This window comes from Panthera onca, chromosome E2 (genome assembly GCF_046562875.1).
Source record: "Panthera onca isolate mPanOnc1 chromosome E2, mPanOnc1 haplotype 2, whole genome shotgun sequence".
Taxonomy (NCBI): Eukaryota; Metazoa; Chordata; class Mammalia; order Carnivora; family Felidae; genus Panthera; species Panthera onca.
Genome location: NC_138353.1, coordinates 30,644,296 through 30,665,472, shown reverse-complemented (window position 1 = coordinate 30,665,472; position 21,177 = coordinate 30,644,296). Strand labels below are relative to the sequence as shown.

At 36.0% G+C, this 21,177-nt stretch overlaps 1 protein-coding gene across 7 annotated transcripts in view; it reads right to left on the bottom strand.

Moving 5' to 3' along the window:
- The window catches only part of CHD9 (chromodomain helicase DNA binding protein 9), a 234,466-nt gene that overhangs the window by 153,480 nt on the left and 59,809 nt on the right, over nt 1–21,177 (bottom strand). For 6 of the 7 annotated variants that reach the window (XM_078438705.2, XM_078438709.2, XM_078438704.2 and 3 more), the window contains exon 2: nt 596–2,218. In XM_078438705.2, coding sequence (XP_078294831.2) covers nt 596–2,053 — 1,458 coding nt within the window. In that variant the 5' untranslated portion in view covers nt 2,054–2,218. Of the gene's footprint in view, nt 1–595; nt 2,219–3,977; nt 4,171–21,177 lie in introns of those variants that run through there. The other variant, XM_078438707.2, reaches the window with a different exon arrangement.

The following is a 21,177-nucleotide window of genomic DNA, read 5'->3' as shown; positions in this document are numbered from 1 at the left end:
AGGTCTATAAGTTCCAATTTCACCATAAATTCACCAGCATTAAGCATTAACTTTTTTTCTAATACATAAAAATGAAACCACACTGCAAACTGAATTATTAAAGTTGTATATTATTCTGAATGTTTTATTAGCTCAACTTACCTTTTTATGAAATTTCAGCTCCTATGCTTTATCCAGTTATCAACTGAGGTCTTAAAAGTTTGCTTATAAATTTATATGAGCCCTTTATAAGAGTATTAACATGATAAACATTGCGATAAAACGTTCCCAGTCTACTGTTTTCCTTCCAATTATGGTTAAGTTTTCCTTTTTGATAATAAATTGTTTCATTAAAGGCAATTATAATTGAAAGTTACAAAAAGGTCTTAAAACCTGACTATTTTCTAAATATAGAAGTTAACGTATTGCTCTGAGCACATCAATGAATAATTTCCAAATGTAAGTCCGTTAAAGCAACAAAACCTATGTCAAAATATTCATATTCACATAATAGAATGACTGAGTTTGAGCAACCTTGGATAGGTCTCACATAAAATTAACTCAATGAGTAAAAGTCCATCCTACCCGAAATTATCAAAATAAAAGAGCAACAAACCTGTCGCTGTAAATATAGGCGATTTCTGTCATGTAAATGCTGATGATTCGAAAGTGATGAATGCCAACTGCGAGCTGGACTGTGCAACTGAGTTTGAGCCATCTCTGAAGGCCGAGTTACCAGATGTGAAGTAAACTGCCGTTCAATGTCATGATCTAAAACATGACTTGAATGATCCTGTCCAAATGTTGCCTCATCAAACTGGGGAAGGAGACCCTCCTGCAGGAGGTCTTCTGGGTCAAGTCCCGTGAATGGCTCAGTTTGAGACTCTACTTGATGAAGTAAATTCTCTTCTAAAGATGAAAAGCCATTAGTTTCTACGTGATCATTGAAATGGCCCATTTGAGTTCCTGAGTCAACAGGATCTGGGAAGTTCATGTGCACAGGAGATAATTTTGAATTGCTATAATTACCCTGAGGATGTGATGAATGCAACATTTGGAAATTACTTGAATTCAACGATGTATTGGGATTTAGCATATGCTGAGTGGAGTCTTGCTTGATTCCCCTGTGAGGTGAAAAGGAATTACTTCCAGTAAAATCTGATAAAGCCTGATTTGTATGATTAGGTGCAAGAACAGCAGAGGACTGCAGAAGACTGTTGGGTGAGACGTGATTACTGGAAAAGGAATAATGTGAAGAAAACTGCTGTGAATTACTGACAGAACAAGAAGTCATATTTGGAGAAGGTCCATTAAAATTCCCTTCTTGGTGATTGCTACACTTGAGGAAGTGTACTGAAGGATTTGATGTTTGAGAAAATTGCTGCATTGAAAGAGACTGTTGCGACGTAGATGCATTCGTAATTTGTGATGGGTGGCTAACACTGACTCTGTGTGGACCAGAAACATTAACATCCATAAAATTTTTAGACTGGCTAAGAGAATTTTGCCCTGGGTTAAGACTGTTTCTGTTTTGCTGTGAGCGTAGTGAAGTGCACTGTGTTTGTTGTTCACTGGCCTGAAATAAGGCAAAGTCATGGTGTACCACAAAGCTTTTATTTGGATGCATAGGGTGAGAATGTCCTTGTTGGTGGAAAGGAGACCCATTTTGATTTGAAATGCTGGTAGCTGTCTGATGGCCCCACATTGGACTGCCATCTGCTACATCTGGAAACAAACCATTGGGTTGGTTTTGGGGATGGATTGGAGAACAATTAAACTGAGAGTGTGGAGATAACACGTGTTCAGCTGGGCTACCAAAAGGCTGATTGACCTGGTGAAATTTCATTGAATCAAACTGATTTAACTGCTCATAATCAGTTATCTTCTGATGTGTTGGAGTACCTTGAACATGGTTGAGTGAGTCTATGTGCAAAGGTTCAAATTCTGCACCCAGGTTCAATTCATCGACTAGTGAAACAGGTCCTGGCTGTACAAATGCATCATCTGACAAACCTTCTAAGGTCTCACCAAAAAGATTGGCATCATCAAAAAAGTCCATCATTGGATCTGTCATCTTGAAAAATCCAGTGACGATCTGAGCTGTTCACTCCAAATGAAGTATATTCAGCTTCTCTGTAGTAGATACTATTGGATCATTTCCAAAGGTCATCAACTAATCCGAAACAGGTCAATGTTCATTATTGCTCTAGATAATGACATGTCATGAAGTGTCAGAATCCTAGGAAAATAAGAAAAAGCAATCAAAGTTTAATGATGAGTATTCATTAAAGTTCTACAAAGTTTATAAATGATTTTAAAAACCTACAATCTCAGTGTACAGTATTTTTTATAGAATAATTCATTGCAAAAAGCTCATTAATATTCCTTACAAGGAAAAAAAAATGCTGGTGCGTGGGACATGACTATATGCATTTAAAAGTAATAATGCATATTACTTTCATTTTGAAGTTCATATATTTTGATAGAATGTAAACTTTGAGAATGGTATGTCAGACTTTCACGTAGACCATGAAATGGCCATCACTCCCTAGCATCACTCCCTAGCAGCCCTGGCATGCATAAAAAATGGATGTATTACACTTGAAAGCAATGTTAAGATAGCTGACATCAGACCTTCTCAGATTGGCCCAAATGAGATGAGTTAGCTATCTGGTCAGTTGACAGACCATGCAGACAGGTGATAGGTTGGGGATGTTCCAACATATTGCTACCATGGTCCCCTTGCCCACCCCCATGGAAGATGAACCTTCCTAAGAACCAACTGATTTAGATATCCATGTAGCAAAAGCAAGCACCTTCCTGTTAATAGTCATATTCATTACTCTGTCCCTAAGTCTCCCCCCTTGTCCCAGTAGATCATTTGGAATACAAATATTGCTTACTTACTAAACTGTGCAAATAAATGTGTGGTGACAATCAAACTAAGGCAAAAATAAACAGTAGCAGCTTGAGCTAAGTAATAAATTAGTCTTATGATAGTCTTAAGAGGAAAAAATGATTACATTTATGTAAATATATGTATATATATACACACACATACACGCTACTTCTGTGTGGAAAGGATCTAATGGGTTACTCATTAACATGAAATGGCTAGCTAATTTTCTTCTAGGCCTGTATTATTCCAAACATTTTTTCATAAAGGCAATTTATAGCTCTGCCCTACTGTCTTGCACAGAGAACCACAAATGGAGGTTCCTGCTCCTCTACATATTAGTTTATTTAAAAATTAGTAAAGGCCAGGGGCGCCTGGGCGGCTCAGTTGGTTAAGTGTCCAACTCTTGCTCTCGGCTCAGATCATGATCGCATGGCTTCATGGGTTCAAGCCCCACTGGCAGTGCGGAGGCCGCTTGGGATTCTCTCTCTCACCTCTCTCTCTCTGCCCCTCCCTTACTTGCGCTATCTCTGTCTCTCTCAAAAAAAGAAAGAAACTTAAAAAAAAAATTAGCAAAGGCCTAAGAAACTTTTCCAGAACTTCTATTTTGGGAGGTCCATATTAGGAAATACAAATTTCCTAAATAAATGTTTGCTATTTTAATGTAGAAATACTTCTGAAAAATTCTGAAAAGTAAAACCTACCAAAGTCTATATTAATTGTAATTAGAAACTGACTCATTGTTAAGCACAATGGTATCCAAGTAATTTAACAAATATATGATTTTAGAAGTGAAATACAGAAAAAAATTATTTTTCTTGATTTGATAATTGTGAGATGGAACAGATGAAGAGCTATGTGGTCTGCAATGAACAAAGCCATTAGAAAAATATAAGGTAGGTTGAATCACTTCTCTGGAGCATATCTTATTTTAAGCTTCAGACTCCAGACTAGGGAACTTTTATGTATACCTAAGTCATTAATCAGGAAATCCATGTCTTATGCTTTTATATGGATGTATGATTATCAAGAGGAACATAAAATGAGATACAATGAAAGTTACCAAATCCAATACATCATCAAATATGAGATACATCATTACCTGATATAACATGAAGAAAAAAAAATGCCGTCAATTAAACTATGGCACTATACCACTTCACATTTTTATTTTATAATGAACGAAATGACCTTTTTAAAGGTTTTTAGACTTAGTCTTATTCCAAAGGATCTGACAATTTCTTCTGCCTTGAGGTACTCTGCTTGGTCCATAAAGCACTTGATTGTTGCTCTGTAAGTAAATGTGGAATTGCTGTCATTTCTTCAACAAATATTTGCTTCACTAATATTAAATTTATGCTCTGCTACTCTGTTTCTGTGCCTCTCTACATAATCAATGCCTTTTTGGTTAAATACTGAAAAACAGAGTATATTTGTAAGGATATTTTAAATAACAAACACATGTGGTACTATTGAACGTAGCCCAACTGAAGCGATGGCAAGATAAAGAACCATGACTAACTTTGTGTACACACACAGACAACGACTCCATGACAGCCACCTGGGAAATACTGACTGAGACACATCCCAATTTCAGAGATATTAAAAGGGGAAAAAAATATGCATCTTAGGATTAACTTCTTAAATAATGAGAATGTATTACTTCAAGAGTTCAGAACCCAGAACTATAAAAATCTACTGCCCAACTGAATGTTGACAGATATGACATTAGTTCATATAGTTCTATTTACTGTGATAACAGTGAACTTAAATATAACTAAATATAAAACATTATTAATTTATACAGATTTACTATTTGTTCTTAAAAAACAGTTCTTAAAAAAACATTTGTTCTTAAAAAAACAGTTAAAGAATTTTTAGGAAACTGCTCTGGAAATAAATATATATCAGAGCAGTAACAAAACAGTCCATACGGGAAAGAACTGGTACAGTCTTTGCAATTTTGTACATGATGGTAAATTATGCTAAAGCAGAGTGTTTTCTACATTTATATAACCTGAAGCTTAGCAAAAATATGGGAGAAGTAGACATTTTAATTAAGAAACCAAGTTTGGGGGCACCTGGGTGGCTCAGACAGTTAAGCATCTGACTTCGGCTCAGGTCATGATCTCATGGTTCATGGGTTCGAGCCCCACATCAGGCTCTACCGTGACAGCTCAGAGCCTGGAGCCTGCTTTGGATTCTGTTTTTCCCTCTCTCTCTACCCCTCCCCTGCTCACGCTCTGTCTCTCTCTCTCTCTCTCTCAAAAATAAATAAAACAGGGGCGCCTGGGTGGCTCAGTCCGTTGAGCATCCAACTTCAGCTCAGGTCATGATCTCACGGTCTGTGAGTTTGAGCCCCGCGTTGGGCTCTGTGCTGACAGCTCAGAGCCTAGATCCTGCTTCGGATTCTGTGTCTCCCTCTCTCTCTGCCCCTCCCCCGCTCATGCTCTGTCTCTCTCTCTCTGTCAAAAATAAACATTAAAAAAAAAATTAAAAATAAATAAATAAAACATTAAAAAAAAAAAAGAACAAGTTTGCCATTTTCTCATCCAATAAACATTTATGGATAAACAACAACCTACACAAACTCGATGATAAGTAGTAATTGATACCTGAGGGAATTTAGATATGCAAATAGAACATTATCAGCACGTTACTTGTGCTTTGCTAAAAGTAAGTACATAAGAGGAACATCGAATAATGAAGAAAATGAACATAAACACCAATACTATACTAAGAAGATACAGATTCCATATGTGATAAGATATATGTAAGTAGTCGACCTTAGTTATAAAAACTGAGACTGAAGGTGAACTATGAAAAAATGCACAAAAAATCTAATAAAGCCATGTTTTCTGATTTGAACAGTTTATTCTACAATTGACACAAGGCTCATTTAAGTTCTTAAGATCTAGTGTTGTAATTTATTCTGTAAATGTACCATTTTCTAACTTTATGAAAATATCACATCAAGCTTGTTTTAACTTGTTGTTTAATTAGGCAAATATTTATGGACTGTCTATTATATCCAAAGCAACTTTGTAGAAACTGCAAAAGTTTCTGCCCTCAGGAAGTTCAGAATTTAAATGGAGGAAAAAGGGGGGAATGGCATGAGAAAAACACAGTACATATTGAATAAAATATGGTAATTGTGTCCTAAGAGAGGCACAGGTTCATCGAGAAGATAATTTATAAAAATAACATTTTTGGCAAGTTATTCAGGAAAAACTTCTGGGAACAGTTAGCATTTGAAGAAGTCTTATTAGAAAAGGACTGGAAGGGAAGGTCAAAGAATTCAGGAATAAAGAAATAGCATGAAGGAAGTAAGTACAGTATGACCATTGCAGAGGGTATATACAAAGGAAGAAAAGTAGAAAATAAAGGCAGAAACGTAAGTTGGGAGTACTGCTGTAGGGGGCCTTATCGATTAAGTACATTAAAAGAATACATTTGGGGGACAGAATTCTTCTAAGGTTGAGACAAGTATTTAGAATCAAAATAAAATTACTTCTCTATCTTCATTTCTATATTTACTGGATGCCAATCACCTGAGGATCAAACAAAATGGATTCAAACATCAAAAGGACAGAATCCCTGCCTTCACAAAGTTCATAATCCAGAGGGGAAGAAAACACATAAACACATAGTGATATATGCCTTAGCAGAGATGTATACACAGCACTATGTTATGGTGGCACAGATTAGATCGCAGTTAATTATTTCTGGAGAAGATCGGCAAAGGCATAGAGATGAGCTAACACTTGAACTGGGCCTTAAGAATAAAAACAAAATCATTGAATATGTGTTCTGAAACAGGATTTATGTATATAAACATACTTCAATTGTAAGTTGACTTCCTCAATATCTAACAGTTGCTTTCTTTCCAAGACATCTCTGTATTCTCCAAATAAATCTCTCAATATTTTTCTATTAAATGAATTAGTCTTCCCAGTAAATTCTACACATTGAGTCTCATCCCATTTAATACGAAGAGCACTGATCCCTACCAAATTATTCGTTTTCTATTAGTCATCTCTTCAGCATTTCTATACATTAAATTTGTGCTACATTAATTTTTACTTTGTTTATGAGCTACTCATAGCTATTTCAAATTTATATTTGGAGAAAATTCAGCTTCAGAATCACCTAATTCAACTGTCTAGTAACCTGTGCATACTACAAATAACACTCCATTATAAATCTGTATTATATTTCTTTTTATTTTCTCTCCACTAGGCTATATACCCTCAGGAAAAAAAAAGGAATACCTTTATCATCCTCGTATCCTTAGTATGTTGCCTAGCTTAGTAGGCACACAACAAATTTTTGCTGAATCAGTGGATGACTGCATAAGAATTAGAAAGAACATGATACCTAAAACGAAACATAGACCAGAGTCCTGCCTCTTCTACTTCCTAGCTGTATGATTTTGAGAAGATCACATACTATTTGTTTTCATCTGTAAAAAAAAACAAAAACAAAAAACAAACCCAAAAAACAGAAAACAAATAACACATAACAACACAAACTATTAACTACAGTCCTGTCTGCCTCAAAGGTGAATTATAAAGTACTGTATTAAATAAAGGAAGCGGTAACCCCTATTAAAATAGGAGACAGGTGTTTTATAATCCTTTCACTCTCTTGCATTATTCCTAAAACTGGCAAGGACACAGTGGAAACACTACAAGAAATGCCCAGAGGTAAAGGAGGACTTAGCATTTAGAGAACTACTCAATAGTGTAGTGTGGCCAGAGCATACTACTAGCCAAAACAGAGATGTTGAGAGGCAAGCAGAGGTCAGATATCTAAGGCTTTAAATTAGCCATGTTAAGAAATCTGGACTTTATCCTAGAGGCAATAGGGAGCTATTTCACTGTTCAAAATTTCTCTGGCCTAACAGTTGATTAACTTTTTTACTGTGGTAAAATTTGAAGTTATTTTTGGATAGCAAATAGCAACTCTCTCAATAACAGTGACCAAAACACTTAAGTTGTACCCAGAAATATTTATCTGTCATTTTAAAGAATATCTTTACTTGGCAAAATAAAAAGCTGGCAAACTTCAATACCATTTCTTTGTTAAAAAAAAAAAAAAAAAAAAAGGTCTATGAACTTCTAGAACAGTTCCTGTTAAGGAAACTACTTGAATATCTGTTAAAAATTTCTTTAGAAGTTCAATTTTCCTCCTGCCTTCCTAGGATTGTTTAAAACAAACCTAATTATGACAACCTTCAAATTCTTGAAGACTTATGTCTCCCCTACAGCTTCTCTTTTCAAAGCTATCAGCAAAAATTTTTCCAGCTTATTGAAATGTGAAAAATCCTATATAAAAAATAAAGAGATACTAGAAAATACCCTCAGATGAATAAAAATGAAAACACAAGCAAAAGTGATGATGTAGCAAAAGCAATGGTCTAAGGGAAATTTATACTTGTAAACAACCGCATTAAAAAAAAATCTCAGGGGCGCCTGGGTGGCGCAGTCGGTTAAGCGTCCGACTTCAGCCAGGTCACGATCTCGCGGTCCGTGAGTTCGAGCCCCGCGTCAGGCTCTGGGCTGATGGCTCGGAGCCTGGAGCCTGTTTCCGATTCTGTGTCTCCCTCTCTCTCTGCCCCTCCCCCGTTCATGCTCTGTCTCTCTCTGTCCCAAAAATAAATAAAAAAAAAAAAAAAAAAAAAAAAAAATCTCAGGGGCGCCTGGGTGGCGCAGTCGGTTAAGCGTCCGACTTCAGCCAGGTCACGATCTCGCGGTCCGTGAGTTCGAGCCCCGCGTCAGGCTCTGGGCTGATGGCTCGGAGCCTGGAGCCTGTTTCCGATTCTGTGTCTCCCTCTCTCTCTGCCCCTCCCCCGTTCATGCTCTGTCTCTCTCTGTCCCAAAAATAAATAAAAAACGTTGAAAAAAAAAAAAATTTAAAAAAAAAAAAAATCTCAAATCGATAACCTAACTGTACACTTTAAAAAAATAAGCAAACTTGGGACACCTCGGTGGCTCAGTAGGTTGAGCACCTGACTTTGGCTCAGATCATGATCTCGAGGTTCGTGGGTTTGAGCCCCGCCTCGGGATCTCTGCTAACACCTAGGAGGCTGGAGCCTGCTTTGGATTCGATGTCTCCCTCTCTCTCTGCCTCTCCCCCGCTCACACTCTGTCTCTCAAAAATAGACATTAAAAAAAAATTTTTTTTAAAAGCAATAAGCAAACTAAACACAAAGGCAGCAGAAAGAAATAATAGAGCGGAGATAAATGAAATAAAGAAGAGAAAAACAAAAGAGGAAAATCAATTAAATTTGACATTAGTTCTCTGAAAAGATCAACAAAATTGACAAGAAGATCCCAACTACTAAAAACAGAAACAAGAGAGGATATTACATATAAGACTATAGAAGGACTGTATAAGTCCTTTTTATATAAGAGTAAGTCCTTTTTAAATAATAATATGAACAGTACACACCAATAAATTGGATAAACTTAGATGAAATGAACAAATTACATGTCATGTTAACTACAAAAATTGACTCAAAAAGAAACTGAAAATCTAAATAGACCTATAACAAATAAGATTGTAACCAAAAACTTCCCAAACTTCCCTGGACAAAAGTCCAGGACCAGATGGCTTTAATAATGAACTCTACCAAATACTTAAAGAATTGACACCACCAATTCTTCTCAACTTGTTCCACAAAAATAAAAAGGTAGAAGTACTTTCTAACTCATTTTGTGAGGCCAACATTATGCCTGATAATGAAGCCAAAGACATCACAAGGCAAAAAACTCAAAACCAAAAAACAAGACACTAAAGACTAATATCTCTTATAAACATAGATGGAGAAATTGTCAACAAAATATTAGCAGACCAAATCCCACAGCATTTTATACATATATGTACATATACGGTGTATTATATGAAAAAGTGAGAATTATCCTACACATGTAAAGGTAATTAACATACAAAAGTCAATCGATATAATACACTGCACGAATAGAAAGAAGGTAAAAGAACATCATCATATCAATTGATGCAAAAAAAGCATATGACAAAATCTACTACCCTTCCAGCACCCTTTCATGATAAAAACACTTAATAAAATAGGAATAGAAAGGAATTTCCTCAATATGATAAAGGCCCTATATAAACAACTTAACACCTAACATCAAACTCAACAGTAACAGAATGAAAGCTTTTGTCCCCAAATCAGGAACAAGACAAGGATGCCCACTTTCACTACTTGTATTCAACGTAGACTGAAGGATCTAGCCAGAGAAATCAGGCAAGAAAGTAAAAGAAAAGCCATCTGAATTAGAAAGGAAAAGGTAGAATTATCTCTGTTCACAGATTACATGATCTTGTATGTGTGTAGAACACATACACTCAAACGGTTAGAGCTAATAAACAAATTCAGCAAAATTGTAGGATACAAATCTATGCAGAAAAACCAGTTGTATTTCTGTGAGACAGTAATCAACACTATGTAAAGGAAATAAAACAATTCCATTGGGGGACCTGTCTGGATCAGTTGGTAGAGTGTGTGACTCTTGACCTAAGGATTGTGAGCCTAAGTCCCACATTGGGTGTAAATAAAATAGAAAGAAAGAAAGAAAGAAAGAAAGAAAGAAAGAAAGAAAGAAAGAGGAAATTACTTAAACATAGAGATTACTTAAAAATAAAATAGAAAGGGAAAGAAAGGAAGAAAGAAAACAATTCCATTTACAATAGCATTAAAAATAAGATACTTAGGAATAAATTTAACGAAAGACATGTAAGATGTGTACACTGAAGACTATACATTGTTTTGAAGACAAAACACTGCTGAAAGGAATGAAGGTAGATCTAAATAAATGGAAAAACATCCTGTGTACATGGACTGGAAGACTTAATATTGTTGAGATGACATTAATACCCAAAGCAATCTACACATTCAATGCAATTTCTATCAAAATTCCAATGACTTTTTGCATATACAAAAAAACTCATCCTAAAATTCATATGGAATTTCAAGGGACCCAGAAGAGCCAAAACAATATTGAAAAAGAACAAAGTTGGAAGACCCACACTTCCCACTTTCAAAACTTACCACAAAACTACAGTAATCAAAACATGTGGTATTGGCATAAGGATAGACAATATAGACTGATGGAATAGTAGGGAAAGTCCAAAAATAAACCTTCACATGGTCAACTGATTTTTGACAAGAGTGCCAAGAACATTCAATGGGGAAAAAATAATCTCTTCTACAACTGATGTTGGGAAAACTGGAGAGCCACGTGCAAAGGAATAAAGCTGAACTCTTACCTTACACCATAAAAAAAATTAACTGAAATATATCAAAGATCTAAATTTAAGAGCTAAAACTGTAACACTATTAGAAGAAACCATAGGGGCAAATCTTCATGACTTTGGATTAGCAATGGTTTCTTAAATATAATATCAAAAGCACAGGTAATAAAAGAAGAAAAAAAAAGATAAATTGAACTTCATAAAAATTAAAAACTTGTGCACCAAAGAATACTATCAACAGAGTAAAAAGACAACCCACAGAATGGGAGAAAATATTTGCAAATCATATATCTGATAAAAGTTTAGTATCTAGAATTTATTATTTCTAAAAAAAATTTTTTTTTAACGTTTATTTTTATTTTTGAGACAGAGAGAGAGCATGAACGGGGGAGGGTTAGAGAGAGGGAGACACAGAATCTGAAACAGGCTCCAGGCTCTGAGCTGTCAGCACAGAGCCCGACGCAGGGCTCGAACTCACAGACCGCAAGATCATGACCTGAGCCAAAGTCGGCCACTTAACCGACTAAGCCACCCAGGCGCCCCAATATCTAGAATTTATAAAGAACTCCCAAAAACTCACTACTATACTCAACCCAATTTTAAAATGGACAAAGGACTTCAATAAACATTTATCCAAAGAAGATATAGGAATGCCCAATTAACAGAGATACTCAACATCAGTCATTAGGAGAACGCAAATCAAAATCACAAGATTTCACTTCACAACTACTAGGAATATTATTTTAAAAATGAAAAGTGACAAGTGTTTGAAAAGATGTGGGAAAGTTGGAATACTCCTACATTGCCATTAGTAATGTAAAATGGCACAGCCGCTATGAAAAAGTGTGGTTGTTCCTTAAAAAGTTAAAGAATTACCATATAACCCAGGAATTCTACTTCTAGATATAAACTATACACCCCAAAGAATTAGAAACAGAGACCCAAATGTTTATATGCAAACGTTCATAGCGGCATTATTCACAACAGCCAAAAGTTGAAAACAGTCCAAGTATCCATCAACAGATGAATGAACAAAATCTGGTACATACCTAAAATGGAATGTTATCCAACCATAAAAAGGGGATAGAGTTCTGATACCTGCTACAATGTGGATGAACCTAGAAAACATTATGCTAAGTATAATAAGTAGACACAAAAGGGAAAATATTATATGATTCCACTATACAAAATATTTAGAATATGTGGAATAGGCAAATTCATAAAGATAAAAGGATTAGAGATTACCAGAGGCTCGGGAGAGGGAAAAATAAGAAGTTATCTCTTAATGAGTAGTTTCTGTTTAGGGAGGTAGGGAAGAAAGGGAAGACAGTAGTGAAGGTTACACAATATTGTCAGTGGAAATAATGCCACTGAATTTTACACATAACACATTAAAAATTTAATTTAAATTTAAAAACATTTTTTATTTAAGGGTACCTGGGTGGCTCAGTTGGTTAAAGGACCAACTCTTGATTTCGGGGCATGGTTGTGAGATAGAGCCCTGCGTCAGGCTCTGCACTGACGGCGAAGAGCCTGCTTGAGATTCTCTCTCTCCCTCTTTCTGCACCTCCTCTGCTCACTCATTCTTGCAAAATAAACTTTTAAAAATATTAAAAACAATTTTATTACGTTTCTTTATTTTTGAGAGGCAGGGAGAGACAGAGCGCAAGGGGGGAGGGGCAGAGAGAGAGGGAGACACAGAACCAGAAGCAGGCTCCAGGCTCTGAGCCCGATGCGGGACTCATGAACTGTGAGATCATAACCTGAGCCGAAGTCGGACGCTCAGCCGACTGAGCCACCCAGGCACCCCTTAAAAAATATTTTTAATTTAAAAAGCCAGACATGTTTTTTCCTCAAGGCTTTGCACTTGCTATGTACAGTCTTTTTTCATTTCATCCAGTTCTTTCCTCAAAAGTAACTTTCTCACTGAGGCCCTTCTTGACCACCCTATCTAAAATGTCACCATTTCCAGAGCCTGGGTGGCTCAGTTGGTTAAGCGCTTACTCTTGATTTTGGCTCAGGTCCCGATCTCACAGCTAGTGGGTTTGAGCCCTGTATTAGGCTCCATGCTGACGGTGCAAAGCCTGCTTTGGATTCTCTGTCTCCCTCTCTTTCTGCCCCTACCCCCCCAACCCCCTGCCCGCCACTCACTCTCTATCTCTCTCTCAAAATAAATAAACATTAAAAATAAATAAATGAAATGTCCCCATTTCCTGTCCAATACGGGATATTCCCCTTCCCTGCTTTATTTTTCTACCTTAGCACTGGCTAACATTCTATATATTTTACATATTTATCATGTTTAAAGCTTATGCTTCCCATAAAATGTAAGTTCTACGTCAAAAATTTTTATATGATGTATCCCTAGTACTTATTATATAAGTATATAATAAGTATATAAAATATAGTAAGTAGTCAATAAATACTCATGGAATGGACCAATTTTTCTTTTTGGTTGGGGAGAGGGAATGCTACATAAGGCAGAAATTGTTTTTGTTCTTTTAAAAAATCTTACATGAAAGTTTTTTTTTAAAAATGGCAACACTGATTACCTGGACATTGGAGTTTATGGTCCATGTAAAAAATATTTTTTATTTTTAATTACGGTAAAACATATATAAGCAAAAAACTTACAACCTTAATTAACCATTTTTTAGGGGTACAATTCAGAACCTTTTAACACATATTCACATTGTGCACACACTCTTTTTCATCTTGCAAATTTGAAACCATGCATCCATTAAACAATTCCTCATTTCTCCCTCCCCACATCCCTGGCAACCACCATTCTACTTTCTCTTTCTAGGAATTTGACTATTCTAGATACCTGACATAAGTGGAACCATACAGTATTTGCATGTGACTGGGTTATTTCACTTAGCCTAATCTCCTCAAGTTTCATCCATTTTGTAGTATGTGTCAGAATTGCCCTTCTTTTAAAGGCTGAATAATATTCCAGTGCATGTGTATTATGGCCTATTGTTTATTGCCCACCCTCCCCCCCCCAAGTATTTCTCAAGTTCTTTTTGAATAAGAAGCATGACATGCTGTAGAATCTACCCTTTGGTAGTATGTTCAGCTTTTTTTACATGGGAAGTGCAGTAATAAAAGACATCTGGATAGCAAATCACAAACTGTGACCCAATTTTCAGCCCTCAAATGGTTAGAAAACTTCTACCCAAGGAGCACCTGGGGGTGGCTCAGTCGGTTGAGTGTCTGACTTTGGCTCAGGTCATGATCTCACAGTTCTTGGGTTAAAGCCGAGTCGGGCTCTGTGCTGACAGCCTAGAGCCTGCTGCAGATTCTGTCTCTCTGTCTCTGTCTCTCAAAAATAAATAAATTTTTAAAAATAAAAGAAAATAAAAAAAGAAAACTTCTACCCAAAGTACTCTGAAACTAATTCTTTAATATGGATATTAAGTATGTCTCTTCTTAATTTACCTAACAGTTACTTATAAGCCTACACAGACATTTTCAAAGTAGGCTAACAGGATCCAAAAGAAAAAATTCATTACCCCGAACTATAGACTAAAACCTATTAGTATTATTTGTTTTTCCCTTATCAGGAGACCAAAATTCTAATCTCTGACAGTAACTGAATGTGTGACAACACAGTTAGCCCTCTGGACTTCAGTTTCCTCATCAATGACAGGTTTCGATAAGATGCCTGTGAAGGTATCTTATAACTCAACATTGTATACTGTAGTTTACTTTCCATTCACATATTCAAAAGTTATAAAAATTCTATAGACTTCCAAGAAAGAAATTTTTAAAAAATTACCCCAAACTAGAGATGTAAGCTCCATCAGGAAAAAAAGCTTAAAATTCTCATCAAGGAAAAAAAGCAAGGAAGACTTAAAGTGGTGGGGCCCCATATTCTAAAATAAAAACTTACTGAAATTAAATTTTTAAAAGTTTTTAATTTTAAAAAGACCATGCTTTTTCCTCCTCTTGAAGACATCAATTATTACCTTCTATGTGTAAAATTCCTTTAAAAATTTATGTGAAAGACAGTCATTCTATTAAGTTGTAGAAATATCCTCATCTTTTAATTTTTCAGGCTAATATGACCGTAACTTATAACAACAAGAGTATTAGCAAAACTTAGAACCCAACAAAAATATACACCAATTTGAAAGTTATCCAGAAGGACATCCTTCTAAATTATTTTCAACAGCTAACTAACAATTAAATCCTGAGGTTGTTCTATTAATGTACAATACACAAAATCATGAAAGAAGCCCATAGAATAAAAGACTTTAATGTCATATATGCCAATCTCTGTATTTGTTTATACTGTTCTATTAAATCCCATCCTTAACTCTGCTGTATGTATCATCAACATGTTTTGGATTAATCTCACTGCAATATATCTAACTTCAACTGTTTAATAATAAAATAGATCCACTAGTCAATTAGGACCATATGTGGCAAAGGTAAGTCAGCAGCAAATGTAGAGCTGAAGGACCCCAAGGTTTCCAACTGCCATCTCTCTAAACTGCATAACCTTGAGCAGTTCTTGGAACCTCTCAGTCTGTTTCCCTTAGGTGATCATCTACTTGACAGGGTTATTCCAGAGTTCAGAAGAACAAATCCAAAGTCCCAAAACATGGTAAATGCTCGACAGATATGTATTTCCCTCTCACTGACCTGCAGAACTAAGAACTGATGACGCTACATTAATTTGCTCGAAAACTGCTAAGATCCAAGCCTGTTATATCTGATTGTACTTAGTTTCCAAATGATTTAAAAAATATTTATACAAATCAACAGTGTTATCATATGCCTATATCTGCCTTCGCCCTAACATATATACTTGTTCTTTTTATTCTCTTCCTAAAGATATCAATGCCCCTCCACCCTTATTTGCTTCTCTTCTCCCATAGGTAATCCATGCTCAACCATGTTGAAATGTTGGCCTGAATTCAACTTTCTCCTATCTCCATTAATATGTACAAGAAGTTCTCTACACCTACAACACTGACCCCCACCTCCCACCTTCCTCCACTTGATAAGTAATGTCTTTTAGATTAAACTCAAGTTCTACTATTTCTAGGAAGCCTGTATGTAAATGTACGTGTACACACGCACACTCTCTCTTTCTCTCTCTCTCTCCTCGAACTGGTAAGCACTCATTTTCCCATAACTTACACACCGTATTACTGTTCTGGGTCTAGTACACCTAGAATGTCTACTTTAGAAGGTCTAATTTAGTAAGTCTGTCTTGTCTACTAAAGACGAATGCAGAGATTAGTTCTTATTCATCTTTATATCCCTAGCATCTACCACACAATTCCTGGCACACAGTAAATACTCAAATGCTTTCAAGAATTCAATAATGTCATAACATAAAACAAAACTCATCAACCCTTAATAGTTACTCCAAAGCTGAGATTCAAAACCATTCTTTTAAGCAACAACATATCATTTTTTATGGCCTTAAGAAGCTCGCACTGAACTGTCCACTTAAAAATGTTTAAAATAGTATATTTTATGTTATGTATATTTTAGCATTGTTTAGTATATTTAGCAATGCCTCAGTGATCCAATTTAAAGTTTAATTCTCGGGGCGCCTGGGTGGCTCAGTCGGTTAAGCAGCCGACTTCGGCTCAGGTCATGATCTCATGGTTCGTGAGTTCGAGCCCCACGTCAGGCTCTGTGCTGACAGCTCAGAACGTGGAGCCTGCTTTGATTCTGTGTCTCCTTCTCTCTCTGCCCTTCTGCCTCTGGAGCTCTGTCTCTGTCTCTCTCTCTCAAAAATAAATAAACATTAAAAAAAATTTAAAAAAAAATAAAATAAAGTTTAATTCCCAATTATCCCTCAAAGAATCCTATTTTCATTGAGAAGTGATTCTACAAAGGGTTCTGTATAGCACAGCAGTTAAAGTACGGGCTCTGAAAATAAGACTAGTGAAAGCATGAAATCTTGGCTTTATCATTTACTAGCTGTGTAATCTTAGGCAAATCACATAATCATTTTGAAGCTCAGTTTCTTCACCTGTAAAATGGGGATACTAATAGTACTATCTCATAGAACTATTGTATAATAATCCACATAAAACACTGTAAACAGTTTGCAATCTGTGCTCTTTAGGGCACTGGGTAATCTTTAGTCACTGAAAGTAAGAGATTGGACCTCCCTCTCCCCCACTACCCCACCAATAAAAGATTTCACCCTGAGTATTCTGTTTTTATGTATCTTATAGATTGAGCTTTCTAGTAGGATTTTTAAAAAACAAGGGATTCAGGGGCACCTGATTGGCTCAGTTGGTAGAGCACGGAGTCTTGATCTCAAGGTTGTAAATTTGAGCCCCACATTGGGTGTAGAGATTACTTAAAAATAAAATCTTAAAAAAAAGGGGGGGGGGGGGACTCCTTGCTTTAAAAGACCTGAAAATCAGTAATGTAGATAGCATTCATTTTAATGTTTATGTTAACATCTCCGTCTGCAGATAATGAATTACTAAATTCAATTACTTACTTTATTGGCATTCACACTTAATTTAGTCTTGCTTTGCATCTTACAGAAAGGGAAATCTTTGAAACATAATCTCATCTCTACTCTTGGTAAAAGGTGACTGAGGATAATTCGGGGCTGATATTGAAAACAGATTATAAATTTCCCGGATGCCACGGAGTCAAGTCAAGTTGTTTAACTGAAGTCGTCCTAAACATCAATCATATCCCTAATCAAATTAAGCATAAATATGTATTATAAAGCCAAATAAATTTCATTTAATATCAAAAACAGGAAATTGACTTAAACGCACAACTTTCTAAAGTTTAAAAGACACTAAAAATTGAGACCCAAGTTGATTATTATCACCTAATTTGCAGGGTTGTTGCATGGTTTAGAAATACATTCAAAGTTCCTAAAATATAGTAGGCACATAGTAAATGCAGCTTTCCCTCTGATACCTGTCAACTCGTTTCTGATTTCCCAAGAGTCAAACTCTCCCATGACCATTAAGCTTCTCCACACCTACTCAGATTCTTCGCTAATAATCTCTCATGCTGTCCCCCTCATCTTCAATATTCTCATGACCATTTGCTCAACCCACCATACTATATTAACACCACTGTAATTTGACCTCTAGATCTCAGTCCAATTCAATCCAATTAATATTTTGCATATTTATAGTATTTATTATATGCCTGGTACAGTTCTAATACCAACCTGTACCTTCGGTATGGTCCATGCTTTCTTTTGCTCAGAAATGTCTAGATTCATTTCCCTATGCTTCTAGGCCATCTCTATGTTTTCTCTCCCCAAGCCTTCAACTGGAACTTCCCCAATCTCACCCAAGGATAATTTTGCCTCTTCTTTAGTCTTCTGAGGTTTTCCAGTTGAAACTCACCAATCATCTTTTCAGAAGCATGTATCTTTCTTTGCATCTGGTCTTTTTCTTCTAGTGATTCTCAGAAGAGGAAGTATGACTGACTCTTTTCCAAAGAGTCAGTAAACCTTTCACCTCTTATTACCATTCCACCTAGCTTTTAAGCAACTTATACCCACATACATTTCAACTCTGTTTAGGATCTTTAATCATCCCCTTTCAATTACCTGCTTCCTTTTTAACTCAGCAGTGGGTCTCCAGGCCTACCTTAACAAAAAGGTACAAACAAAATCATCTCATGTCTATCCTTCCTTCTGTTCAGTGACAAATATTGAGAATAGGTGATCCACTGCCTCCATTTTCCAAATACCCACTTACCTGTTAACCTCTTGTATTTTAGTCTCTGCTCCCATAAAAATACTGCAACTATACTTTGAAGGGCGACTAATAAGTTCCTAGACAAATCCAAATGTTCTCTCAATCCCTCTGACCACGAGGAAACACTTGCCACCACTAACCAAGTGACAGAAGCTAACCTCAAAAACGCAACCTTCTATAAGAAGCCTCCAATCATCCATGCGTCTGCATCTATCATATACTATTTAGGCACCAAATGCTCAAAGAACAAGGCCCGTGACTTATTCATCCATGGTACCAGCTATGACCCTGCTTGGCCCATAACAAAAGCTGTTTAAATGTTTTCTGAACTCAGTTCAAGTAACCCCTCTGCCTTCTGGAAATTATTTCAGCTTCTATGACACACACTATCTTGGATTTCCTTTCTTATAGCTTCCCTTGCCTTTCTGATTCATTTAAGGTAGTGTAATAGACTTAAGTTTCTATGCAGTCACTTTATTTCTATCAAATCCACTTAGCATTTCGAATTTAGTCAAATGTTGACACATCTTCGTCGACATGTCTTCTAAAATGCGATTTCACATTCAAATCCTTCAGAAATTCAATTCCATTTTTTTTTTTTGGAATACTATAAATTATATAAAATGTTTTTCTTACTACTGATATAAAATAAAGATATAAAACTCAATTTCCCACTACTTTAATGAGACCATATAGCATCTCATTGCCTTCCTTGAAGTATCTGACCACAAGCATACCAAGGAAGCAATAGCTGGGGTCCCTATTTACCTAATGATGCATGTCCCTGTTAGTAGCACTTTGAGCTTTGGTCATTCCTGACACAACACCCAGCATTCGTCTCAGGAATAATACACAACCTTATAATACTTTCCCTCCTCCTTCCCCAGGGCCATCTTTCAAAGTATCACGTACATTTCACCTAATAGTTACCAAATTCACTTTGACCAAAAGTTCTTTCCCATTTCCTTCAAGATTTCTTTAAGTTATAGACACATGTTATTTTTTCATTCTTTCCAAACGATATCCCCTAAAATGCTGTACTATTCACTGTATTTCACAACCAAATATTTTTAAGGATCAAGAAAAGACACTGTTTAAGATAAAACAAAATTTGGGGTACTTGGGTGGCTCAGTCGGTTAAGCGTCCAACTTTGGCTCAGGTCATGATCTCACAGTTCGTGGGTTCGAGCCCCGCATCGGGCTCTGTGCTGATAGCTCAGAGCCTGGAGCCTGCTTCGGATTCTGTGTCTCCCTCTCTCTCTGCCCCTCCCCAGCTCACACTCTGTCGTCTCTCCCTCTCTCAAAAATAAATAAACATTAAAAAAAAATTTGGAAAAAAAATTTATGCAAAATATATGAAACTTAATCATTATCCTAACACTTTTTCCCTCTTCTTATAAAAGAATAAGATATATTAGAAGTTATCTTTCAGAAGTTATTTGACTATAACTTTGAAAACAAAAAACTATGTTTTGTTTGAATATGCTGTAATCCAACAGGCACACCATAGGTGCTCATTTGTGGACTGAAAATCTTTAGATTTGCTCTTTCATATTTCTTTATACTATGTCTCATTTAGGTAGAAATAGCTATTCATCACCAAATATCCACCATTGGAGATTTTTTAAAAATAGCACAAGATTTTTCAAATACCGTGTAATAGTATTTTAATCAAACCACATAACTGAATATAAAGTAACTGGCATTCTCATACACTGCTAAAAGGAGTATAAACTGGAACAACAAATCTGGAAAATGATACGGCTTTATTGGTAGAGTTGAATATATGCATACCCATGACCAGCTTTTCCACTTCTAGAAATATATATGCCACAGAAATGTGTGCATATGTGTGCCCACCAAAAGGCATGTACAGAAATGTTCGTATCAGTATTATTCATAACAGTTCCAAACTGAAAACATGTCCATCATACATTAGAATCAATAGCAATGAGAATGAATGAACTACTTCTGCACAGAAAAACACAAATTAGTTTCAGACATAATATTAAGCAAAAAACCACATACCATGTGATTTCACTTACATAAAGCTCAAAAACAGCCAAAACTACTCTTTGGTTTTAGAAGTCAGCATGGCAGTTACCTCTGGGAGGCTGAAAGAGGGTGATAACTGGAAGGGAGTAAGAGAGGAGCTTCTGGAGTGCCCATAACATTCTATTCCTTGACCTGGGTAGTGGTCACAGAGATGTGTTTACTTTGTAATAAATCATAAAGCTATAAACTTATGACTTATACAGGTTTCTGAATGTCATAACTTATCAAAAAATAAAAATAAAAAACCTAACGGAA